The sequence below is a fragment of the Phlebotomus argentipes genome, unplaced genomic scaffold (genome assembly GCF_947086385.1).
Source record: "Phlebotomus argentipes unplaced genomic scaffold, Phlebotomus argentipes genome assembly contig_5, whole genome shotgun sequence".
Classification (NCBI taxonomy): Eukaryota; Metazoa; Arthropoda; class Insecta; order Diptera; family Psychodidae; genus Phlebotomus; species Phlebotomus argentipes.
This window is the reverse complement of record NW_026776165.1, coordinates 11,649,759-11,675,773: the sequence shown is the minus strand read 5'-3', so window position 1 is coordinate 11,675,773 and position 26,015 is coordinate 11,649,759. Positions and strand designations below refer to the sequence as shown.

At 43.5% G+C, this 26,015-nt stretch overlaps 4 protein-coding genes and 3 non-coding genes across 12 annotated transcripts; 3 read left to right on the top strand and 4 right to left on the bottom strand.

Moving 5' to 3' along the window:
- Positions 1-5: 5 nt before the first annotated feature.
- On the bottom strand, positions 6-4,181 carry LOC132256241 (ubiquitin-like modifier-activating enzyme 1). Its single transcript, XM_059752536.1, has 5 exons — positions 3,426-4,181; positions 2,595-2,984; positions 1,261-2,475; positions 826-1,190; positions 6-753 (listed from the first exon to the last, which is right to left on the bottom strand). Exons 1-5 carry the CDS (start codon positions 4,179-4,181, stop codon positions 339-341), a joined length of 3,141 nt encoding a protein of 1,046 aa, XP_059608519.1. The 3' UTR covers positions 6-338.
- Positions 4,182-4,685: 504 nt separating this feature from the next.
- Positions 4,686-7,785, top strand: LOC132256242 (putative tricarboxylate transport protein, mitochondrial). Its single transcript, XM_059752537.1, has 3 exons — positions 4,686-4,800; positions 5,542-5,753; positions 6,386-7,785. Exons 2-3 carry the CDS (start codon positions 5,549-5,551, stop codon positions 7,138-7,140), a joined length of 960 nt encoding a protein of 319 aa, XP_059608520.1. The 5' UTR covers positions 4,686-4,800; positions 5,542-5,548; the 3' UTR covers positions 7,141-7,785.
- A 142-nt stretch (positions 7,786-7,927) lies between these two features.
- LOC132256243 (longitudinals lacking protein-like) lies at positions 7,928-13,529 on the bottom strand. The gene is made up of 4 exons (XM_059752538.1): positions 13,418-13,529; positions 12,281-12,675; positions 10,178-10,264; positions 7,928-9,680 (listed from the first exon to the last, which is right to left on the bottom strand). Exons 2-4 carry the CDS (start codon positions 12,374-12,376, stop codon positions 9,486-9,488), a joined length of 378 nt encoding a protein of 125 aa, XP_059608521.1. The 5' UTR covers positions 12,377-12,675; positions 13,418-13,529; the 3' UTR covers positions 7,928-9,485.
- Positions 13,530-14,110: 581 nt separating this feature from the next.
- LOC132265630 (NAD kinase-like) lies at positions 14,111-25,457 on the top strand. 6 transcript variants are annotated; one of them, XM_059766364.1, is made up of 6 exons: positions 14,111-14,311; positions 23,143-23,226; positions 23,290-23,419; positions 24,198-24,301; positions 24,372-24,957; positions 25,029-25,457. In XM_059766364.1, exons 1-6 carry the CDS (start codon positions 14,193-14,195, stop codon positions 25,305-25,307), a joined length of 1,302 nt encoding a protein of 433 aa, XP_059622347.1. In that variant the 5' UTR covers positions 14,111-14,192; the 3' UTR covers positions 25,308-25,457. The 6 variants fall into 6 exon arrangements, with proteins under 6 accessions (XP_059622347.1, XP_059622350.1, XP_059622352.1 ...); XM_059766367.1 differs by lacking the exon at positions 14,111-14,311 and adding an exon at positions 16,373-16,843; XM_059766369.1 differs by lacking the exon at positions 14,111-14,311 and adding an exon at positions 18,579-19,055.
- Positions 15,642-15,714, bottom strand: Trnak-uuu (transfer RNA lysine (anticodon UUU)). The gene has a single exon. It is a non-coding gene; the product is annotated as a tRNA-Lys (tRNA).
- On the top strand, positions 16,076-16,148 carry Trnak-uuu (transfer RNA lysine (anticodon UUU)). Its single transcript has one exon. It is a non-coding gene; the product is annotated as a tRNA-Lys (tRNA).
- Positions 16,885-16,955, bottom strand: Trnag-ccc (transfer RNA glycine (anticodon CCC)). The gene has a single exon. It is a non-coding gene; the product is annotated as a tRNA-Gly (tRNA).
- Positions 25,458-26,015: the final 558 nt, after the last annotated feature.

Sequence of the window (26,015 nt, the reverse complement as noted above, 5' to 3'; positions counted from 1 at the left end):
CTAAACTTCTCTCCTGAACCATTCACAAATGTCGAATGGCAGGGACACAAAAACTAAAGACATCATCAGAGTGCTTCTGTGGAATAGCCAATGTTACGTTCATAAATTATCTTTAAAATATATATATATTATTTACCGCAGAGATGATTTTTCCTTTCTTATTCTTCTCATCTATTTATATGAGTGCAAATTCATCAATTATTTCAATTTTCTTCTCTTTTCTTCCATTCATTTCTTCTTACTCTTTTGCAATTGCTCACGTGATTTGCCATGAATTTTGTAGTGTTGTTTAGAAAGGAAATATATGTATATAAATCATGTTTTGTGTGTGTGTCCTTTTACGGCAAAGTGTATCTCACATACGGAACTTCAACGTCATTGCCTGACTCATCATTGCAGCAAATCTCAAAGATCAGCGCCGTCACGTGCGGCTCAATCTTCTTCTTCGACACCTTCTGCACCACCTCAGACATCACGAGGCCCATCCGCTCTTGGCGCTTCGACTTCTGCATGAAGAACGAGTACAGCATGCACACGCCCTGCGACAACATCGTGATCTCCAGCTTGTGCTCCTTCTTGAAGTAGTCCAAGAACTCCGCCAGCGTCAGCTCACCAGTCACCTCGAAGCGATCCCACAGTGTCCACTCGATGTCATAGTACGTGCTCTTCGGCACTGGCATCGGCTCCGACAGCGTGAACAGCGGCAACGCCAGATTGGCGAAGGCGTTCTTGTACGCCGACATGTCCTTGCAACTGCAAAGCAAACACACATTAATCATCTCTTCACCCGTCAATTCAACCACAAAAAGGGAGACAAATATATACTTCTGTGCCAACTTGAAGAGTTCCAGCACCACAAATCCAGCCACAACTGACGTGGTCGTTGCAATGGCGGGAATAATCTTGCCGGCAATCAGTTTGGATTTGTGACGATCGGCTGGCTCAATTTTATAGTTGGTCGCGCGCAAATTCGACGCCGCGACAATGAAGTCCATGTGCAAATTTGTGTCGTCATCCTTCTCAAACTCCAGCGGCGTCACGCGGAAGTTTGGCTGCCCAATCTTGTTCAACTCAGTCAAAATCTCCTTCACACGATCCTGATCAATATTGTCGCTGCCATTCTGCTCCTGTTGCATCGCGGCGTCCGTGACGGCGATTTTCACGCCAGAGCGTGGCCTGAATTGTGGCACCTGCAGATGGACAAATACATCAACTGTTTTGATCAGATCTTTACAAGAATATGAACCAAAAAACACTCACCACAATTGCGCTGACGATCTCCTTGACCACGCTCTTGTCACGCTGCTGTGGGATTCCGTACACCTCAGCCTTGAGATTAGCCGCCGCATAGATGTAGCTCAAGTGGAGGCTGTCATTGGGATCAAACTCCAACGGAGCAGGGCATCGCTTGGGTCCAGACCAGAACAAATCACCACTGGAGGTGGTCTGATCGGCTGGGAAGTTGAACAGCAGCTGCTGTATCTGATTGGAGTACTGCTCTTGCCAGTGGAAGCGCGCCCACTTCACGCAATCCTCAAACGATTGCGGCCTGTGATCCACCAGAGCCGCCTTCACCGACTCCAGAATCTCCAGCGGCTGCAGTCCGGGCAGCTTAATCACGCGCTCAATGAATGACGGATCAGAGATGTACTGCGACGCATTCTCGGCTGCCTGCTTGAACACACCCTCGAAGATGTCACGCGCCCACTGCAGTGTGTGCTCAATTGCGTTGGGGAAGTTCTTCAGTGTGCAAATTGGGATGCTCTTCTCCGGCGGATCCTGACTGGAGTTGTACGACTCCGTCATATACGGCACAATCACCTGAATGTTGCCCATCGTGCCGAGCGTGCCGGACTCAATCAGTGGCTTCCTGTAGTACACACAGCGACGATCCACATAACTCCTGGCATCCACATTGTCCAGCGCATTGGCAATCCCATCCAGATCATTGAAGAACTTGTCATCGTACGTATTCTCCGTCTCCACACCCACACGATTCTCATGCGCCACGACATTCACGAGCGGATTCATGCGCTTCACCGCCTGCGCGGCCGTGACGGACTTTGGCTTCTGCACATCGTGCGGCCGGAAGAGGAATTGCCTGTTGAGATTGGACTTCTCAATCAGATCCATGTCCGTGAGGAACACACGCCCACCATCGCCCGCACCGATGCCACACATGGCGAAGTTCTTCAGCAACTCACACCCAATTGCGCCACTGCCCACGATGAAGTAGCGCAGCGCGCCCAGCTTGTCCTGGAAGGACTTGCCGAACACAGCAATCTGACGATCATAGCGAGTGCCAAGTGGCTTGCAATCCTCCTCAGTTGGCTTCAAGTTCACCAAGCACTCCACGGCATCGTAGTAGAGATACTGCATGATTGGCGTGAACTTTCCCGAGCACGCCTTCATCACCTCCTGAGCAATTATCCCGCCAATGGAGGCATTGATGGGACTGAGATCGCCAGAGCAGACCTGAAAGTACAGTTTGTTAAATCGACGTCATTCTTTCCTCTGAATCACACACGCACTTTTGCCAGAACATTCCAGCATTATTGCGCAATAAAAGTTTAATTACAGAGACGCCACCTTACCTTGGCAAAAGTGGTGAGCAATGCCTCATCCAGATCCTCTTCGCCCTGCTGCTTGGCCAGCTGCACAAATTGCTGGGCATCCTGCTCATTCCACGGCTTCGGCAGACGCTGATTCTGCTCCACGAAGGCATGGAGCGCCTTAAAGGCCACATGAAGCTGGCGCGGATGATCGAACTTGCCATAGTCGAAGGGCACAAAGTCCTGCAGCGGCCCCTTCTGGGTCTCCGTGAAGGACTTAAACTTCACAGTCATCGGCATCTTCACCTGCGTGGCAATGCCGCCGCGAATGTAGCGCGAGTAGTTGCTCGTGTCGCCAATACTGAAGGTGTACGGACCCAGAACGGTGATCCTTCGCGGCTCGCACTTGTTCAGCTCCACCATGCCGTTCACCTGCAATTACCAGAGGCCAAATCGATTGGTATCAGTGCGCAGGGAATCGATTGGAGACAGTGGCGTAGTGGCAAAGCCATCCTCTGTTAATCTCAATAATGCATAAATCACAAACATAACGAATCATTGATCAAATTGTGGTAGAGTTCACTCTCTGGCGAGTTATATTGGAAAAAAATCAAGAGGAAAATGGACTGAATAACATGGTAAGAAGACAGAGTTTGATACGAGTCTTATAAGATTCTGACTGGATTGCAATTGCGAGTACTTTCAATTTCTTTTCACCCTGTGATGAGTAAGATCTCTAATCCATTTATCGCATTTGTAAGTCATTAGACTTGCCATATCAGCTTCTTCAGCGCAAATGCGCGAAGTCTCTTGGCCGGAGAGTTTGTCCTCCTGTGCGGGGCGCTACGCCACTGTCTGAGGAGTCATAATTACCTCGGAAAATGTCACGTAGTCGCCATCCTCGAGGCCGTGACGTGTCTCGTCCAGGCACGCCACGATGCCCTCCTTGTCGCTCGTGATGCTGGCGATCATGGCGGAGACGGGATTGGCGCCATCCTTGTCGTACACCACGAACTCCTCGCCAAAGTCACAGAAGACCTTGGCGAACAGGCCACGCGACTCGCCGATGATGAGCGCAATGCCGGCGGCGCGGGTGATCTGGGAGATGCGCTCCTGCTCCGCCAGGCTGGACTCGGTGAGCACCACGCAGTGGAACTGGCCCAGGAAGTCCTCCGTGAGGGCGCCCGTGTACGCGCGTGTGGGCACGTAGCTGTTCAGCTCGGACAGCTGCTGGCAGCACGCCTCGGCGCGATTCTGGCCCACAGTCTCCTCCGTGAGGTAGAACTGCGAGCTGAGATCCTGCAGCGTGCACGGCTGGTCGTCGTGCAGCGTGACGGACTTGACGCCGCCCAGGATTACGTTCTTGGCAATCTCCACGCCCAGGCCGCCCAGGCCCGAGATCAGGACGTCAGACTTAGCCATGCGGCGCATGGCGTCGTGCCCGAGGACGTACAGCTGGCGCGAGTACAGGCCCTCATCGATATCTCCGGCCTGGGGCGCGTCGAGCGAAGTCGATCCGTTGTTCTTCGCCATTTGATCTGAGGAAGTTGACGACGACGATGCAGTTGGCAGCTTCCGCTTCTTGGCGGCTGGGGGATCAACGGAGTATTCAGCAAAACCACTAGACATCGGACGCACAGTCCCGAATGGAGCCAATGATGTTCCTTAGACGCGTGTGACGGTTCGCAGTCGAGCCAAATCCACGCGTTGCTCTTTTTTGTCTCTCTCGTCTCTGTTGTCCAGGCGTCGATTACATAGGAATTACCACACTGCGAGTCACTCAGAGGGGATCAGGTCAATATTGGACACACAGCGGTGCAATATTGATGGCTTCTCACACTGTAAATTTCCACGAAATTCCTCCCTTCGCACTTTTTCACTCAGCCACTCGCGAAGCTCACCTCCACAAATTAGGGAATCACGCAAATGTTGGAGTAGAACAAAGAAAGCGCCCTAGAATGGCTGCCATGCAGCATATGCTGTATGAGTAATCACTTTTCCTGCCGGTTGGCGGACAAATCCACCGACACTTCCAGTCCGATCACTGGCCGACCTCTTCCGGCCGCTGACAGCCGAGCTCACTCTTTCCCCACCCCACATTTCTCCTAAGTTGGTGCTGCATTTTTGCATTTTTTACCAAAATACGCTTTATTTCGCCCGAGATCCCAGTATAAAGTGATGTTTTAGTCCACACATCGAGTGATAAATTGCCGTACAGTTCATATCACGAGAGATTTCTATCCAGCATGTAAGTAATTGACTCGCGCTAGTGATTATCTAATCGCGCCCAAAGTGGTATTCCTCAAGTGTGATGTAAATTGTAAATCACACTTTATGGCCTTCTGTTGGGCACTTGTGCGACTGGACAGTGATTTTGCGGTGGAATTTGGAAAGGACGAAAGTGTGAAAACGTGAGATTTCTATGGGAATATCATGTCGTGCTGTCGCAATTGGGGTATTTTTGACCTTTGCGCATGCCCGCCGAAAACACACTTTGCTCTCCGCGTGAGATTACAAGAGTTCACAGTTACTGTGATTCACAGGGAAACCACGGGGGAAATCAAGTTAGTTGCCATGTGCGATTGTTGAAAGTTGTACTTCAGCATTTGCGCTCTTGAAAATCTCTTCAATAAATAATCTCCGATTTTTACATTTCCATCGGTTTGCAGTACAAGACGAAATCAAAATTACATTAAAGATCAATTAACCTTTCAGTGGTGTGTTCTGCTAACTGTTTTATGCAGAAAGAAAAGTAAAGGTAAAGGCAAAGGTTCGTTGATTTGACTTGAGACACATTCGTACATTTTATCACAGGAAAAAACACAAGACTGTCTGTGCTTAGTCTCATGACTTTCATAGGAAATTCTGATAAAGTTTCTTTATTAATTTATCACCACTTTTCCCAACAAATGATGAAGAAAAAAACACCTGAACAAATAGTTCTAGCACAGAGGTTATCACAATAATCCGTTGTTTTTTATCATTACAGTTGAAAAATGTACAACTTTGCCACAAGAAAACACTCAGGAAATCCCTTCTTCCGCCCATGGCTGGACAATCACGGCGCCGCGGCGGCGGCCGGCGGTGGCGCTGGCACAAGTGTTAAGGGCATCGTAGCCGGCGGCATCACGGGTGGCATCGAGATTTGCATCACATTCCCCACCGAATACGTGAAGACACAGCTGCAACTGGACGAAAAGGGTGAGTTGAGGCTCACGTACAGATCTTTATGTAAGATCGCGAGATCTTCACCGCCCGGCAAACGCGCGCTTATCGCGCGACTCGTGATTATGCAACACTGATTTTTCCCATGTATTTTCAAGGAAAAATTGTGTAACGAGGTTTTGGTATTGGCAAAATAGGCGATGAAGTTGTCAAAAGCGGTTATTTTCAGAGTTGTGGCCTATTAAATGTGATAATTTCATGTCAATCATTTTTACAAAATCTGCAAACGACTAACATTTCGAACTTCTTATGTACATTTGGTTTTTTTTTATTTATATTTACTTACGCTATCGCGACATCAGCTTCATGATGTTTGTAGAGACTTTCTTGTTGCAGATCTCGAGATCTGCGTTCTTGGTTGGAAATGTTGAATTTATTTTGGGAGAAAAGTATGGATGAGAAAAATGAGCTTTGCTAGATAGGCTAGATATATAATTAAAACTTTCATTTTCTAACATGTGCGCACTGTTAACACTGGACATACTGAGATTTTTCTTAATGCTCATTCACATGTTTCACATTAATGCGCGAAGCTAAATAGGTTCTAGTGTTGATCAGATACTCTCCTTGACTCACTTAAGCCACAATTAAACGGTGCTTCTTTGCAGGAGCCGTGAAGAAATACAATGGAATCTGGGATTGCGTGCAGAAGACCGTGCGAACCAATGGCTTCTTCGGCCTGTATCGCGGCCTCAGCGTGCTGCTGTACGGCTCCATCCCCAAGTCGGCGGTGCGCTTCGGCGCCTTCGAGAAGTTCAAGAGTCAGATGGTGGACGAGAAGGGTCAATTGTCCACCGCTGGCAAGCTGTCGGCCGGCCTGGGCGCCGGTGTGGCCGAGGCGATCTTCGCCGTGACGCCGATGGAGACGATCAAGGTGAAGTTCATCAATGACCAGCGCAGCGCCAATCCCAAGTTCAAGGGCTTCTTCCACGGCGTGGGCGCCATCGTGCGCCAGGAGGGCCTCTCTGGTGTGTACAAGGGCCTCACGGCCACCATCATGAAGCAGGGCTCCAACCAGGCGATCCGCTTCTTCGTCATGGAATCGCTTAAGGATTGGTACAAGGACGGCGATCCACAGAAGCCCGTGCCGAAGCTGGTCGTGGGTGGCTTCGGTGCCATTGCCGGTGCGGCGTCGGTGTTTGGCAACACGCCAATCGACGTAGTGAAGACGCGCATGCAGGGCCTCGAGGCGGCCAAGTACAAGAGCACGGCGGACTGCTTCATGAAGATCTGGCGCAACGAGGGCCCGATGGCCTTCTACAAGGGCACCGTGCCGCGCCTCAGCCGCGTGTGCCTGGACGTCGCCATCACCTTCATGATCTACGACTCCTTCATGGAGCTCTTCAACAAGTTCTGGAAGTAGTGACGCATCTTCTTAGCTCAGCGCTGTGCTTAATTTCTCCAAATTCATGCGCACTTTGTTTCTCCGTTTATTTATTCGCTCTTCTATTGCCAAACTCTCGTTTCATTCTTCGCTATGAGCGCTAATTTTCCCATTTCTTGTTTCTGCCGTCAGGAAATCCGTTGTGAAAATGAATGAAAAATGTTAATAACTCTGGAGGAAGGAATATTTATACAGCAGCACGTGTTAAAATGGTTTCAAAGAAAGAAAAAAAACACCCCATATCTTCCCTCAACGAGAATTTTGTGACATTTTTATACAGGTTAAGCCGAGATTTAAACGGGTTCAATAATAACACATTCCGGAAATGATGATACTTTATTCAGGCATTTATATTTAATATAATATTTTTTTATGATCTTGTTTTCTGTTACTGTTTTTTTGCAACTCTCTGCCTAATGTTTTGCACCGATGCCGAAAAAAATGTATCTAGTCTTTGACATGATGTTAAATCAATATTTGTTCTTAATTTCGAATTGTTTCATCTTGAATTTGAGAGATCATGAGATGGTTTATTGGAAGTTGTTAATCGATTTATTGCCAATTTTGTGTTTCATTCATTAAAAAAAGAAATCATGTGGAAAATAAATTTTTGAAAATTGTAAATTACCTTGTATTATTATTAAATGTTGTCGCACTTTTCAGCTTGAGAACTTGACTTCATCCGTCTTTGGAAACCAACCAATCGATTCAGGGAACTTTTCCACCTGTGAAAATGAATGCCGTCCACAAGAGGAAAAAAAGACAATTTCTTTCTAAATTAATCATTTTATATAATGTATATAAATCGCTTTTATCAAGAATAATTAATTATATTAGGTAAAATACACTTCTCATGCCTATTTCAATTAAATATTTACTGTATTTCCTTCATTTAGTGTGTGTTTTTTCATCATTCTTTTTAAAATATCATGTGTGACAGTAAAGTATGGTGTAAAAAAACATTTTCCATTCTGAAATGTATCTCTTCTTTTCTTTTTTTTTTGGAAATTATACTCTTGGGATTTCTCACATCATTATCATCTTTACAATTATTTATTTATTCTCTCCTTTGCAAAAATTACTCGCCTAGCTCATGTTTTTTTTCACCTTCTCTTCTTCGCCTCACATTTTTGCCCTTAAAAAGAAAACGAAACACATTACAATACAAAGAAAAAATGGACGTGTTGGAAAGAAGTTTGAGTGAGAAAAGAAACAATTATACGTTTAATTACTATATTGTCCTTAATAAAATATAACTTTGTTCCTCTTCTACAGTGTGTCCGGTTATTTTGTCTCCTTTGGAGCTTTTATTTCCCAACTTCGCGCGCTCAATCTCCAAAATCCACCCTAAAAAAGAAACGATCTTCCGTTTGGTTTGTACATCTTCTTCTTCTTCCGTCTTCATCTTCTTCTGCTTAAACTTGTTATACGAATGAATAAAAGGAAATTGCTCTAAATCAGTTTCATGAATTTCGCACAATTTTACCCAAAAATACAATTAACTTAAATGACAATTTCGATAGTTTTCTTAATTTATTGTTGTTTTTTTTTATTTATTGAGAAAAAATATGCCAGTGGGATTTCTAAATTAACTACAAATTGCCCATAAATTTACTCTATTATAGCTTACACCTTAATTTCTCACTTATTTTCTCAAAATTTCCACTCTCGCTATATTTTTTTTTGTTTTCAGTAGAAACTTAAACAACTAACAGAATCACTTAAAAATGGGTTCTTTTCTCTTTTTTTTCATCTTCCTTTCTTTTTTTTAAACTCTATCGTCACTCTTAAAAAGATTTCTCCTCAGTTTTACACTATGAGAAACAAAAGTGTTTATCATTTCGCTTTTCTTGTCTATAAAATAATTAAAAAAAATGATTCATAAAATAAAAATCAATAATAAAAAAACATGCTAAGGTTTATTGTGGTAACATAGTGTCATTTTCATTGGATTGTGCAAAAAAGCAAGAGTCTCTGTTATCTTTTTATCTGTGTTTTTTTTTTTTCAACCACCAAAAATGCTTGCAATTGTGATATATTTTTTTAGAAAAAAAAACATTTTCGTGCCCATGAGAAAAATCCACTAAAGAGAAATGATAAATTTTTGCCTACACTTCTTCCATTACTAAATCGCGTAAAATAAAAATGCATTACATTATTTATTCTATTACAAGAAAAAAAATCTTTTTCACTGATAGAAAAAACCAATATTCTCTCTCTCTCACTCTCTCTCTTTTTGTCAATATTTTTTACGTGCTTCTTCTACTGTTAGGTTTCCGAAAAGAAATGTATATTAAACCGATTCTGTCGCGTCCTGCCCAGCATCAACCTTCCCGCTTAATCGTGGCCGGAGTCTCGGCCAGGCCCTTGACTTTGAGCCGATCGGCGGTCTTGAGAAAGGCGGGAAGCTGCTCCTGCGACACATTCACCTCGCCAGCATACATGAACTCCAGAATGGCCTGCAGGTGACTGTAGGAAACATCCTTCAGGATGATTATCGGGTGTTTCGATGGGTTTTCCTGCAAACACACACACACAGACATCAGCCCCAGAAGCGACCCCAACGCAATTCTCTCAATCCCCGTCATTTGAAAAGTGTGGCAAACAAGAGGAAAGTCACTCGCGACTACAGACCATTAACTTCGTAATGATTCAATCATTTTTATCTTTTCAATTAAAAATACTTTCATATTTGATTACTGTATGAATTCTTGGATTATTTCTCAAATTTTCTCCACATATTACCGCCAGAGGGCAGCAGTTTAAACTTTAAAGTTATGTAGAAGTTCCAAATGTATTTCATGAAGGCAAATTATTTTCCTTTGATTGAATTATTTTCCTTTTATTTGATTGAAACATCGAGATTGCTCAAAAAACGGCTTGTGATTTTCCTTTTTGTGGCAAATTATTGAATAGTTATCAAAGTTTATTGCTTTCCATTTTCCTCATTTTTCTCTAACCCATTTCAAGAGGGGCAAGAGAACAAGAGAATGTCGTCTCATTCAGCTCATCTTACCTCCAGCAGTGACTTGAAGTACGGACTGCAGGCGGAGAGAACCATCTTGTGAGCTTTGCACGTCTGCCCTTCGCAAGCCAGTGTCACCTGTGAAGAGAGTGGAATTAATTCACCCTTCTCGCTTGGAGAAAGCATCCCTCCCTCCCTCCTCAGCCAGACGCATTTTCCCGTCCGCTGATTAATAATCAACGCCGAGCCGAACGGGTTACAATGCCAGCGAACTCAGCGGTGAAATTTATTTATGCCCCTCGCTGCTCATCCCTCAAACGACGAGGCGCGCTTCTTAATTTTCCTCCGCTCTCTTGTGCGCCTCTTTCTCCACCCACTCAAGCCATGCCATGGAGTTCACCTCCCACCAACGAGATGAGACTCTCTGCATGAGTAATTAACCCATTAGATCAAAGTGTTCGGAAAAACAACAAAAGTCTGTTTATCACTCAATATTCCGCCAACAAGTATGCCTAAGAAGTGTAGCAATAACATTTTATACTATAATTCTCCTATTTCCTTGCAATTAAGGGCATTTTAGATCAAATTTTGACCATTAAAAAATGCTCTTGAGGAAGAAGAGATCCATAAACATTGCTTAATTGCCCAAAGTGAAATATTGTCGTGATTCAAACCTTCCCAAATGTGACCATATCTTATCAGGGTTTTCCCAACAATCAATTCACACCAAATTACTATCAGATAACCATAATAATTACCTCAATATTGCGGGAAGAAAGAAGAGTTTTATTGCATCAATCAGGGATTTTTAAAATGATCAGAAAAAAGACTTAATCTACTGAACTATATGCATAATCCAAGGCCAGAACATAGTAAGATCGGTGTAGACAAAAGGAGAGTCTTGAACGATGGCATCTCGAACTACTCTCCAACTGCCAAGACCATAAGCACGATTTCCAAATATCATCACATCTCCAGGCTGAATTCCAGTGTGAGTGACATTGGATGATGGTCTTGTGCACATTGTTGATCCTGTTAAAGGCACATCAATCGGCAACGTGGACATGCAATAGAAATTCGAACTCTTATGGGAAGAGATCACTTCCTGGACTCCAGATGATCTCCATCCCACTGTCGTGACTCTAGTCGATTCGCGGATATCTTGAAATCCCACACCAATTGGTTGCACATTCTCATTGTACAACATCGCTTGTCTTGGTCGAATAAGCGCAACATCGTTCTCATACTGAAAAGTGTCAGGAATAACACGGAAACGTGGATGAGGAGCCAAGAGGACACTGAAGTGGTTCCTGCTCGATTTGTGTCGTCCCACGAAGAGCCAAGTGTTGGCTGGAGTTCTGCCCACAAGTGTGTGCGCCACTGTAACTGCCCAGTCCCAATTCACGATGAAACCTGTGCACAGATGATCGTTCTGATCCGTTCTGATGTCCACCAGGAAGGGAAAGTGGTCATCAGCGAAAACAACTGACTCGGAGTGACATCCAATCAGTAATGAATTCAGGAGGAAAATAACAGAAAGAAAGCCACAACGAAGCATTCTTGCGATTTTTGTCCAAGATCACACTCAAGAAATAACTGACAATTTGCCATACATTCTCTTACTTTTATACCATTTGATAAGGACATCGACCAGATAATGAATATGCAATTAATATTACCTTTCTCAGAATTTCAAATCTCACATTCTTATCTTATCTAAGGAAATTTTTTTTGACAAAATATTGCAATATTTTCTTCCTTGATTTTTAACACCATTAGCCAAGAAAAGACTCACAAAAATAGGAAGTTATTTTAATAAAATTGCCCTAGAATGAATTATTCTTTTGCAGATATTGTCAAAAAAAAATTCAACGAGAAAAAAAGGGTTTATGCGGATTAAATCCCGTATTGTCGCCGAATCCGCACAAGAACGTAATCCACGCTTGAAGAACACCCGCCGAAATCTCCTGGGAAACGAGTCTCTTATTTGCTTTTGATTCATAATGAGTTGAGACAAAAAAAAGCAGCCCCGAAACTGACTCAACCCACTCGCGTTGACACTCCAACATCCCAACCGCCTTCAGACGAACAACCGTTGTTCAGGGGGAGGAAATAAGTGTGTCTGTGCCGATATAAAGAATAAATGTGACTCACGTCCGTGAAGCTCTTCTCATCCCGCAGATGCCGAAAGGACGTCACCATGTTCGTTTGGAAGTCGTTCCATTTTAAAAAGAACTGTTGATCTCCCATTATTGATTTTCCTTTCTTTCCTCTGGCCTTCTTCGCTATCCCTTTTCCACTCTCTTGTGCACTGCCGTGAATCGCCGCCTTTTCGCCCTCCTCACTTCTCCACCTCCTCTTTGCTTCCTCTCTTAATTAGTTCTTTTCCCTTATTTTTCTCCGCACTCTCACCACACCAACACACACAGTCTCACACGCACGCGAAGCAGGCGCTCCAGCTGTCTCTGTCTAGCCACTTCTCTCACTTTCTCTCCGCACCACTTTTTGGGGGCTCTTCTGCCACGCTTCGGGATCACCGGGGAGACAATCTGCAAGAGAGAAGGGAAATTCATTAGACTCCCTGCGGAAATTGCGATTTAACCTCAGTCTTCCGGGCTTTCTTCCGCACCAGAGACTGGCGAAAACAATTGCAAACGTCAAGACTCTCTCTTGTCCTCTCACTCGCGCCATCAAACCAAGGCGATGGGAGGCATAAACAAAAGAGAAAGACTCCCCCTTAAAGATTTTCCACAACCAAATAGGGAAGATTGGGAAAATTCATTTGTTGTTTTTGCCACAACACATCAATTTCATCCTCAGTCTGGAGGAAAAACCCGAGTTTTCTCCATCCCAAATCGCGAGAAAGAGAGTGACGTGTGACGGAGACATATGATCACATCAGTCCCTCAGGAGAACATGAGTGTGAAAGAGATAAATATACATGTGGACGCCACTGGTCAGAGAATTGTGTAATATGCAGAAAGGAGAGAATCGTCTGTGGCGCCCCTCTCTTGGGAAAATTTCTTGCAAATGTCACGCAAAGAGTGTCCAGATTTTCCCCAACAAAGCCTCTTCTGACTCTCTAAACACCCCTAAAACACTATTGACGATCCTAAGAACAGTTAAGTAATCACGAATGGGGAATTTCTCTTTCACACTTCATAACCTCTCTCTTTGAAATCATGGAAATTGCCATGTCGAAAAACCCCATTAATTTCGCTAAAACCCCAACATTTTCACTGTCTACACCCGCCCCAGAGCCTCAAGATGGGATTTCAAGTGGAAAATCACCTGGCAGTGGGGTGGAAAACACCTAAAATTCACATTTACACTCAACGCACGAAAACAAATGTCAGCAAACTCCACTCTCTTCTTCTTCTTCTTCGCTAGCGCGGCTTGACACATCGCCAGATGGCATGCCAGCGCGCGTCGCTGAGTTTGCGATGTTTTCTGCAGAATTCGAGATTGGAGTAACGGTCGTGCGCGCAAAGGTGAGAGTTTTCCGCGCACTGCAGTGAGTGAGTGGCGCTCGATTGGAGGTCGAAGGACGGAGATGGTCACCTGGCGAGGTCACTTCTTGGCGATCTCCGTCGAGAAATGCTAAAATGCAGCGCGCTGCAGCGATCGCCGTGACGAAAGAAGGGGCTCAAAGGTGATCAAGAGGTGTGTCTCTCGCAAGAGAATGAAATTGTGAGCGCGTCTCCAGCAAAACGTCTGTTGAATCACCCATTATCATATTGAAGGCACTATGGAGAGCTTTATTTTGCCACCAGACATGGTCAAAACGTTAGCGTTTCTTTAGAATTCTCTTTATAATTTTCCATTCTTTCCATTAGAGAAATTGTGGAATTCACATGGGAAAACTCCAGAATAATCTCAGAATCACTGAGATTATCAGGTACGACAGAAGGTGATGCAGCCAACGATATCCTCGCGCTTTGGCCCCAGCATCTCATCTGATCGCCTCTCAGTTGCTCTCCAAGCGTCACTGGGGCATGTCGCATTTCCGGAGGATGCAAAACTAAGTGCTTGGTCATTTTGAAGTAATCCCTGGACGGATCTCACGATGCTGGAGGAGGACTTAGCCAAGGCGCGCGCCATTGTGGCGGAGCAGAGTGATCCCGACAGTCCGGCCGCACTGCGAAAAACCATCTTGAACTACAATGAGAAAACCAAGACGTTTAGGTAAGTTTTTCCAGCGATCTTGCGACTTATTTATACATTCATGATCACCGCACAGCCGTAGATTGACGGTGTGCGCGCGAGTGTGTTTATTTCTGAAATGCGGGGTGATATTTATAGCTGAAAAGCGGGCCACAAGAAAAGCCTCATCGTTGTGGGAAAAAACAGTGAAATCACAGCTCCAGAAATCTGCCAAGAAGTCTCGCGCGAAAGTCGAGCGCACGCAATTTTTACACATACCCACACGTACTGTGCGTTTTTGGTCAAGGATGAGCACTCATTTGATTGATCTGCGATCTTGCCATTTCCTGTAATTTTCCGCAAACACCTGAAGTTCCAGTAATTTGATATTCGGCCAGAGAAACATCAGAACTGACAAGGTTTCCCGAAGGCCGCTCTCTTTTCACTGTGCAAAATGCACAATTTCAATGCAGTTTTTCAGGTGAATTTGGCTGTGCCTTGTTCTGCTCAATAAGCGTGTGTTCTTTAAAAAATAAAAAATGTTCACCTCAGATATCAGTAGCTTAGCAATTATAAAGAGTTTTCCCAAGGGTTTTCCGCATATTTACGCTATAATTGAGAGTAGAATTTTTAGGCGGTAATTTATGTGCAAAAAGATCGTATAAACAGCACAAAATTCATTTGGATACTCGTCATTTTCAGGTGTCACAGAACACTGGCTATGATGCATATTCAAGTTATGACTTCTAATTGTCTTGAATGTCATTTTAAACATTTTATTTTCATTTATTTACGCAATATTCTTGCTGAAATACTTCTTGAATGATTATTTTGATAATTTTTTCTGTTTATTTAGGGAATTTACTTTCAACGACTTTAATTCAAAGCCAATGTTTAATTTATCTAAAATGGACAGATCATGCCATCCAACACAATTTGCTAAATTCTACACTCATTGAGTAAAAACCCTCTGAAAACTTGAGCGGTTAGTTGGTACACAAACAGCCGTTCGGATAGATTTTCTGCTTCTTTCAGCCAATTGAAGTTTTGGATAAATATTCGTAGAACAATCGAAAAGGTTGCTCACTACGCCACTGATGGAAAACTCTCATTTTTCGCGAGCAATTCTCTCGAGCACGCACATTTTCTCACTCACCGCACAAATGTGTGCTAAGAGTGCGACCATATAAGAGAATGAAAAATGTGTTTTTGCATTAAATTAGAGATTATTGACACGCGGTGACGTTGAGATGAATGTGAGAAAATGTGTGGCGAATAAATGAGGAGTCGAGTCCAATTCAAGGTGGATCGTTAATGACGTCACGGGCGATGAGGTGGGTAGTTTGAAGGGGGTGCGGCGGCAAAAGGAAACCGCCCGAGCAGGGACTTGAACCCTGGACCCTTGGATTAAAAGTCCAATGCTCTACCGACTGAGCTACCCGGGCATGGAGCCCATTGGATCCCAGTCGCAGCACCCCATCAGGTGGGATTTCCCTCGGTTTTTCCACCCCACTTTGCTTCTGTGTGGGTGAAAAGCCTACCGCTGGACGGCGGATTCACTGGGACTCCCAATAAACCGCTGAAGAAGATCAAACTGGTCAAAATCCTCCCTGTGAAGGTGGAATTTTCCATTCACTTTTCAGTGATTTTCACACTGATGAAATATTCATTTGTCCTCTTGAACAATTACATATAAAATAGGTTGAATGAAATTGATTGTGATAATGATGAATGGAGGTGTAAAAACTGTATTGATTTGAGATAAAAGGCTGTTCTCTTATGCGACTTTGGGTGCCATGATATTAAGCCCGGGTAGCTCAGTCGGTAGAGCATTGGACTTTTAATCCAAGGGTCCAGGGTTCAAGTCCCTGCTCGGGCGGTATCTTTTTTTGCTTTTTCCCCCATACACTTATGCTATTTTTCACTTTTTCCACACCAAATTTTTCTCCAAAGTGCCCAAAAGGCTCCAGAAATTGCACAAGAAGTCGCAAAAATTTTCTTTTGTGCACACAGAAATATCCCGCCAATGAAAACATCGCGCTGAAAACATAGAACGCTCGAAGCGCCACTGAGCGACAAAAAGGCAGCGCAGCTGTCAGGTGATTTTGAAGTTTCTCCCACATAACAAACAAAAGCCACCCACCAAAATATCCTTAAATTTTCCATTTTCACTGCCTTTCTCATCAGGAAGATTGTCCAATTTCCCTGTAAAGACACCAAGTGGGGCGTCAGTGAAGTGTTGGTGGTGAAATAACACGGTGACGCCCATGAAAATGTGGTGTATTTGTGAAATTGAATGAACCGTGAAGTGAAAACTGCTCATATCACGCGCTTTTCCACGCTGTTATCGTGAAATTTTCCGTCAATTTTCTCTGGCAAAGTGTGTCGCAACAGTCGAGATGCTGATTAGTGGGAAATAAGAGAGTGGGCGTTGGGAGAAAGTGCACAACTTGCGGAAGTTGCTCAGGAAACTTGTGAGATGTCAATGAACAACGATTTGGAGACCACGCAGACTGATATGGGGCCTCTGCCACCACAAAATGGGGCCACGGACACCGATGCTCTCCGCGAGTGGTAAGAAAGTGTGGGAAAAAAAAGAAAATGCACAAAAGAGTTGCACTGCCCGGGAATCGAACCCGGGTTGCAAGAATGGGAGTCTTGCGTGATACCACTACACCAGCAGTGCTCGCCTTGAAATCTGAACTCCCTTCGAGATGAGTGGCAAAGCACAGAATACTCACTATAATGACTTAATTTAGCAAGATATTTAGCAACTTTATCGTGAGAAGAAGTAATCAATATTATCAGATTGTAATTGCCTGGTCACAAGGCCGTGACTTGCATTTAACCCACCTTTTGTCGCGCCAGTTTTCTGCACACATTTCCGCTGGTTGGACAATTGTCTACACACGTGCGTGTCATCAATGCGGTGCGAAAGATTACTCACGTCATTGTCTCTGTAAATGGGGAAATCACAGTGAATTTTTTAGGAAAAACTCTAGAGCAGAAAATTGAGGAAATATTGCGGGAAAGTCTACTAGTCTTTGTTCCCATGAATCATTTATTGTTCTCTCTGTCTGTTTCACTATCACTTTAATGGCTCAGCATCTGACCTTGTTTTTCACGCGCAAAAGTTCATTGGAGTGATCCGAGGATTAGCAGACTATCAGCTGCAATTCCACTCTTTCGGGTGACTTTTTCTGGGTCTTAGGCGACAAAAAAAAACCGTCGAGTCGAGATGACTTGATAAATTCATGACATTTCTTTCAACTAGAGATTTCATAATTATAATCTTATCTCAGGCTTTATACGGAAAAATGAATGTTGGCTTTTCTGAAAAGATTTTACCGCTTTTCTTGGTATGACTTTGTGTTTCAGTAAAAATCCCATCCTTCAATAGAGCAATTTGTCAATGATAATAGAAGAGAACAATGATTTTCAATTATGCATTTTTTTGCTTTTAATTCAAGCACAATTTTCCACAGAAAAAGAAATATTAACAATGCTGACTAAGGCAGTCTTTGGAATTTAGGTGAGAAGAAACGGTCTGTTTTCCAGTGGTGTGATTTAGAGAGTAAAAAGTAAGGTGTTGTGGAAAACACTCTTCTTGATTGTGTCCAGGTTTGTCAACTTGCGTTTTTGTGATTAAGACGTTTCTTGTCTTGCCGTGAAGTGATTGAAGTTATTGATACGAAATGCGTGGAATTTTTACCTTTTTAACACGATTTTAGAGGAAAAATAGCATACAAATGGACTAATTAATCCTTAAACTATCAATTTTACCGATTTCTTCCCCTAAAATTGTTTTAAAATTGAGAAAATTGCACGCAATTCGTATCGATAAGTATCGGTTGGTGTTGATAACTTCAATGCAAATATAATACAAGTGAAATAACGCACTAAGTTGTAATTAAAATTTATTCAAATAGCATAAACTAGTTCTTGCCCAGATTGCCATAGAATTGCGCGACTTGATGGATCTGTGTCTCTTCACTTTGGGTAAATTCCACAGGGTTTGACCGGCCGCCAGACGGTCAGCGGGCGGACAGTGGCCCTCGCGATGAGAGGCGCAATTCGTGGGCATTTTCTGTGCCATTTTTCCATGATTTTTCGCCTGGGAATGTGTCGTTTCAGGGCACAATATTGATGGTTAGTGCGCCGTGGAGAAATGATGGAGTGCGTAATACATATCATTAAGTATTATGTGTTGCGGGCCCGCGGGTAGCGAAGGGAGGAGATGAGGCGGCTGTTGAGCTTAATTCGCGCGCGCCAAGTGGCAACTCGAGTCTCTCCCCACTTTTAGTTGTGGTCCGTCAGTTGCACGCGACGGTTAAAAAGCCAGGCGAATCTAATAAAAGTCTCCTCATGGTAAATTATATCGCGTCCAAAATATCCAATTTGGCGGCTTTTTATTACTGATCACACTCAAGTTGTGACTGTGTGCAATTTGGAGCCCTTCTGAGAGTGTTCTGTGTGAAGTTTTGTAATCAATTGTTGTCTACGCGCGGTGTCAACATTGGCGGATTGATACTGTTTAATATATGTACAAATTCCAACGATTTAGTGAAAGTTTCTCAGAAGCGCATGATAAAACGCCACCTAAAATGGCTAAAATACATTATTCATCATTTTTCTAACACTCTGGAGAGTGCAATTTGATGTTGGAGAGAAGATATGATTTTGTGATCTGGCGTGGTCTAAAGTTGACTCAAATTTACTGGGTTGGATTTCACTGGTTTTCATTTGCGCGAGTGTAAAAAGGAGAGACAAATAATAATTATAAAGTGTACGACTATAAATTTGTTTGTGTGTCACAAAGTGGGTCAAATTGAGAAATCATAAGCTTCTTTCGCGGCTCAAGTGTTCAATTGAACATAACCCAATACAACATCTAAATGGTTGATGCATATATTGGGAGTTGCTCAATGGATTTTTTTTTGTTCTTTTGGGGGTTTTTGACATAGTGCTAAAAGACACAGGAAAAAAAAACTTCCGGGAATTTTGGGCATCTGATGTGTGTAAATAAAGTAAATTCTTGTGATTTCATGTGCGCGCATGGGTGATTTTTTTTCTGGTTGTTGTTAAATCAACATCGCCCGTGACCCCAAAAAGACAACATAATTGAGCAAAGAGATATCCAACAAATACACACGCTTAAGGCGATTTCCATACGTGAATTTGAGAGGTTTATTTTGGCCAGAACAAGGCTGAAATTGGCATTTTCCCCACCTATTAGTCACCCATGTTGAATATAATAACCAAAGTGGCGAATGCAAAGAGATCACTAACTGCAGTGCTGTTGTTATGAGACTGCACTAGTCAGTCGATCGCGGATCTCTTTTTTTTCCACCGCGAGATTAGGTGGCAATAGACGAAATCTTATCTAACGTGGTGTCTTGCGAGCGCGTGTGTGTGTGTCCGGAAAACGATGGCCTGCGTATCGGATATTGACTTGGCCACTCTGCACAAGACGCGCCTCGAGGAGCAGATCAAGTACAAGCTGTCGTGGTGCGCGCCGAGGCGTCCGCTGCTCAGGCAGCCCAAGGAGATCACGACCGGACAGAGCGGGCAGACGAGAGTGCAGCACAGTGAGAAGTGCGACCGAGCACGTGATTGTGATAACCGAACGCATGGTGTAATATGTGAGAACGTCAACGGGGTGGACAATGAGTTCCGCAAAGACTACTTTACGTCATCCACAAGAAGGAGACGCTCCGGAACGTGGCCGTAAGTTTTGCCCATGTCGCAAGTCCGGCTTTTGCTGGTCAACACCACGTCAAATTCACGTACTCCTCGTGTGATTTTTTTGGATTTGATGGTCAAAAATGATGCCAAGGGGAAAATATATTGGGTGTTATTTGATATTTTCCATATTCTCGATGATATAATCGATTCTATGGTGTCTATAAATTCAATCTTCCTTCACAAATCCTCTCTTTAAGTCTCTGTTTGACGTTGAAAATTATTTTCCTTCTCTCAAACTTCAATTCAATGAGCTAATCTAGGAAATATACTTGTATTTCCCTCTTTATGGCCTCCCTTATCTTGACAAAAGAGCTTTAAAATGTGCTTCTTTGTAGTTGATTCGTCAGTGGCAATGACTCGAGGTTTTCCAATTGGTTTCACGCATGGAAAGAGTTGCAGAAAAATCATATCTCCTGACATTGGAGAACATATTTGGAAAATTGGGACATGGAAATTATCCGTTTATCGTTGTTTAATTTTCATTGAATTTTCCCCTCTAATGATGAGAGAGCCTTGTTGTGACGAGACATTTTTAGGGTTTTTGTGATGGGAAAAAGAAGAGTGTAAATAAGGCGTGGTTTTTGTTCTTTGAAATATTTAAATAAATACATTATGCTAAGTGGTGTCATTGAATGGAAATCAGCTATTGATTTATTGGCTGACTCTTTAGCACAACTCACTGGCTTTTCAATTTAATTTGAGCCGTCATAAAAGTGAGGAAATTGTATTTGTGGCTACAATCACGGAAATTTTTTCGACTCTGATGTGCATTCAACACTGCTGACCATATTTTTGAGTTGTAATCTTATTAACATTATACAAGAGTTCTTTTTTTTGCTGCTGCATTGCCCAGCAATTTGTGCCAATTAAATTTCTCTCTTTGCACAAATATTATTGGATAACATCGGCTAATTCTACAACGTCTTCAAGCACACAATTTGCCCAGTTAATGAGAGAATTGTATCAGGAATGTGTATTGATCTTACGTGAGATTATGTGCTGTGGTTGAATGGTCGAATTTTGAAGGGGAAAAGAAGAAGAAGAAAAACGGTGAAGCGGGAGATCAAAAAAGGTAAAAATGTGCCTCCGAATGCGTTTTTCCATGTGATGTACATATATTTGCTAGAGTGAGAAAGAGTTGAGGGAAAGAGTGCGCGAGAGGCGAGTCTTAAGGTCATTTTGGCGCGTATGAATTACTTTCTACTTGACACAAGGTGATCCGGAATTTACAGCTCAACTTCAATATATCTCCTAAGCTTTTATTCCATAATATTCACATGTTTGAAGACACACGCGCGCGCGCTCATCGTGAAATTTGCTGAAGAATTTTCTGGCAAAGAAGTCTCACTTTTACACTCAGGCGAAATGTGTGTCAAACACTCCTCAATTCTGTGGACATAATGTTGTATATTCCTTTGGCTGCCGCATTTGAATACAATTGCCGCGAGATCGGAAATGATGGAACAGCATGAACTGTACATTTGTTAGTCAATGAATTATAAATGGATATAGGAAACCGCACAAAGTAGTGCATAATTATATTGTGCACACAGAATAGAGAGCCACAGAGTGGAGTTTGTGATGGGATTCAGAACACAAAGCCGGAACATTATCAAATCAATCATTTATAACTTGTGACTTTTACACACCTTGCTTTACATCGTTTTCGTACATTAAATGCACACACGGGAACAGTATTTATTTTCGTGGCAAGGAGAGACATTAAGTTTTGACCAGTGATTTCACTGCAAATTAAAATTTTTTAGTGTTTTTTTTAATGCGGTTCCGCCATAACTTTTGGCCATCTTCTGGGCCACTGAAACAGAGACACAATAAATAGAACATTCCCGACTTGAGTGACTCTTCGTGTGGAATTATCACTGAGGAAATGTTGTGTGTCACTGGGTTGGTGTAATTTTGGGCGAATGGAGTGCAAGATCTATTAATAAGACGGGTAAATTGATTAATAAAAGAAACGCAGCGATCACAAAATGTTAAGATCTCAACATTAAGATTGTAAAAGCAAATTTTTTCCCTAAAATTTTAGCCATTGGTCAAAGTATTGATGCTGCAATTAAATGCAAAGCTACTGCTAAAATTTTAGCTCAGACAAGTTAGCACTTTTCAGCTAAATTACCTGCTTTTTTTTTAGCTCTTTTGGCTTGCTGGGAAGTTTATTCTCAACTCAGGGTGTAAAAGTGATATTTGAAAATACAGCGTTGTGAATGAAAATATTTGTGCAGATTGTTGAATACCGTTTTGTCTGAGTGCATTTTTCGAGATGCAATATTGAGAGTGAGCGACAAAGACAGTGTCGCATGAGATTAAAATACCCATTCGGTGTGTGATTGTGTTGAATTTCAAGTTGTTTTTTTTGTTTTGTGTAAAAAGATCACCTTAAGCTGCACTGGCGGATCTTCTGCACATTATCAGGGGTGATGTGTGAGCGTGGAGCTTCGCGATGGGTTCCCAAGTGCAGCAGTTTGATCTGCGTGGTGAGAGAATGACACGCGCGAAGAGACAACGCACACGAAAATGATGTATCCATTAATGATGATGATGATATTGAAAACAAAACAACTTTTAATTTCAACTCAAACGTGTTCCACACTCTTGAGATTTCTCGCATTTTCACTGTGTGCTCGCCTCTCTCGCCACTGGCTGGCTGGCTGGTGATGTTGAGGGAATTTTAATATGCTAAATAGAGACACTCTGGTTGGCAATTTGATAGGTGATCAGTTAGCTGAGTGTGCTCATCGCAGCCACATGAGCATTCACGCTCGTCTTCGAACGAACGGTGAACGCTTTTCTCCCCGTGTATTGTGGAAATTTCAATTGGTTCGTTGTTGTTGTGTGTTTAGTGCCCCATTTTATCTGCCTGATCATGGATTCCAGTGATGAGACGGGCAACAATTTGCCGGACTTGAAGGAGATGAACTCGAGCAGTGTGAAGAAATTGGATCCATCGCTCAGAATTCTTAGGTTACACGCATTTTCATCAACCACCATCAATTGACAAAGAGAGAGAGAGAGAGAGAGAGAGAGAGGACATGGAAGAGAGAGAGTTAGAGTGTGTGATTGGAGCTTTATCAGATCACTAACGTCTGTTCCTCTGGTTCTCCTTGCAGGCGTACAAGAAGTCTCAACGCACCGTCGCCGTTCCAGCAATTTGGACCATGTGGACGTATTATGAAGAACTCGGCGATGGTTATGTAAGTGTTCCTAGCCAGAAGCCACTTATCACAGTGTCCTGATCATTGTCTCTTTCATTGAAGGCAAATACAAGATCCGGCTAGTCAACGGTTAACATGGTACAAGCCACCGCTAGCCGTGCTCGTTATCAAGAAGGTTCGTGACTCAACAGTACTGCCACCTTTTGTCCAGCTCGTCGAGTGGCTCATTCAGGTGAGTTTTCGTGCCTCTTGCAATCTCCACAAAATTGTCTGCCATGTGTGTGAAAATCCTCCAGTGATGGCAAATATCTTTTGAGAGTGGTTTGCCCTCGAGAGATTTAAGATTTTTGGTGGGAAACTCCAATGAACTTTTGGGTGGTTTATTGTTGTGCACAAGAATTTAATTCATAAATCATCACTTCCGTGATACTATTTCTATAAGAGTGATTAATAATTTTTTGATTGGGGCGTGTTTTTTTTACTCGCAATGCCACTTTAATGTGATCATGGTGATTTTTTTTAACACTAGATTTGCGTGGTGAAGACAACAATTTGGCTGTCTTTGCCGTCACAGTGTGTGGCAAATTACAGACTTGTACGATTTTTACATCCTTTACACCTCAAAAGCGTTGTTATCTGCGTAAACGCTCAATTGCCCAATCACTGGGTATTTCACACAACGCACTTTAATTGATTGCTGAATAGATTTCCGCTTTTGTCTTCCGGACTAAACGATTCTAAATGTGGCAGAGAAAATGTATTTTACAATTAAACATGAGAAGAAGATATGAAAATGTTGAAAAATCTATACATTTTACCAACGAAGAGGTATTATAATGAGAATTATGTGTTCCTGAGAATTGTAGATTATCTTCAAAATACAGGAACTCTTAGAAAAATCAATGGAAATTTTGATCATTTTCTATGTAAAACGCTAAAGAAGACATTAATCTCAATAAATTAGCCTTAAAAATCAACTAAACCTCTTTTCTGATGATTTTATTCGACAGGAGAAGCACATGGTGGTTTGGGTGGAGTCGGCGGTTCTGGAAGATCCACTCCTTCTCGAAGACAAGCGATTCCACAAGATCAAGGACAAGTTAGTGACGTTCAAGTGAGTGGCAGATTGAGGTATTTACCGATGGCGTGTTATCTGAGATTGACGTGTGTTTCATTTGTTGCAGGGACGGCAAGGACGATCTGACGGACAGGATTGACTTCATCGTGTGCCTGGGCGGCGATGGGACGCTCCTGTATGCGTCACTGTTGTTCCAGAAGTCCGTGCCGCCGGTGATGGCATTCCACTTGGGCTCTCTGGGCTTCCTCACGCCATTCCAGTTTGACAATTTCCAGGAGCAGGTGACCAATGTGCTGGAGGGTCACGCGGCGCTCACATTGCGCAGCCGGCTGCGGTGCATGATTGTGCAGAAGTCGGCCAAGATGGACTTTGACTATCTGCCGATGCTGGAGAACATGCATGGCTCGTCGCGCGACGGTTCAACCAATATTCTGGTGCTGAACGAGGTGGTGATCGATCGCGGACCAAGTCCGTATCTCAGCAACATCGACCTGTTCCTCGATGGGAAGCACATCACGTCCGTGCAGGGTGACGGCCTGATTGTGTCCACGCCAACGGGCAGCACGGCGTACGCCGTGGCGGCCGGAGCCTCCATGATTCATCCATCGGTGCCAGCCATCATGGTCACACCCATTTGTCCGCACTCGCTCAGCTTCCGGCCCATCGTTGTGCCGGCTGGTGTTGAACTCAAGGTGAGAGAGAACTCTTGGGGTTCATGCAACAATGTCTTGTAACTAATGTCTTCCCTCCGCTCTCTCGGCAGATATCAATCTCACCCGACAGTCGCAACACGGCGTGGGTGTCTTTCGACGGGCGCAATCGGCAGGAGTTGCTGCACGGCGACAGCTTGCGCGTGACGACGTCGATATATCCGGTGCCAAGTATTTGTGCTCAGGATCAGATCTCGGACTGGTTCGATTCGCTGGCCGAGTGTCTTCACTGGAACGTGAGGAAGCGCCAGAAGTGCCTTGATGAGTTGTCCGATCTCACGGGATCCGGATCTGAGGATACGCTCGATGAGCTTGTCGTGGATGGTCACTGAAAATGTGGTTAAAATTCTGCTCTTTACAATTTGTTATAATAATCATAGTTACTTTGTACCAACTTTGTGAAAGATGGCAACTGATTATTCTCGCGCTCTCAGAAGATATATATATATATATGTGTATGTTTCTCAATATAAAATGATGCCAGAGATGGTTGTGTGTTTTGTGACCCAATGATGAAATTCCACAGGGGAATTCCATCAAGGAAACTGTGCGGATTTCAGCATGTTTTCCCACTCACTCGGATGCTCTCCGCTGGGACAGACAGAGCGCCAGAGTGCAATTAATTATCCGAGCAAGGCGAACTCAGCATCGGAGCTGATGAGACGCCCAGCGAAGATAAGGACTCCGTGACGTCACAGCCACTTAAATGCATTATTCATGTAATTGTGCTGCCCAACACGCGAAATTGCGAGGAAAATTGCGTGGTGTTGATTTGACGACGGAGATGTTGTGTCTTCGACTCTAGGGTGCTTCCACACACCGCCAAAGGCCTCCCCATGTGCAAATTCCACTCTCTGGACATGCGCCTCTCCACTATCGATTCATCAGGCTTCCCAATGTTTTCTGCCTCCTTTGCTGGGCCATTTTTTCGGTGTGCATTTTAGGGATTTGGCACGTGAAGTGCCTTTGTGGCTGTCCTTTGGACAGAGGAATAGTTGGAATTTTTAATTCCCCAGGAGTGCTGGTGGAGCGAGAGACTC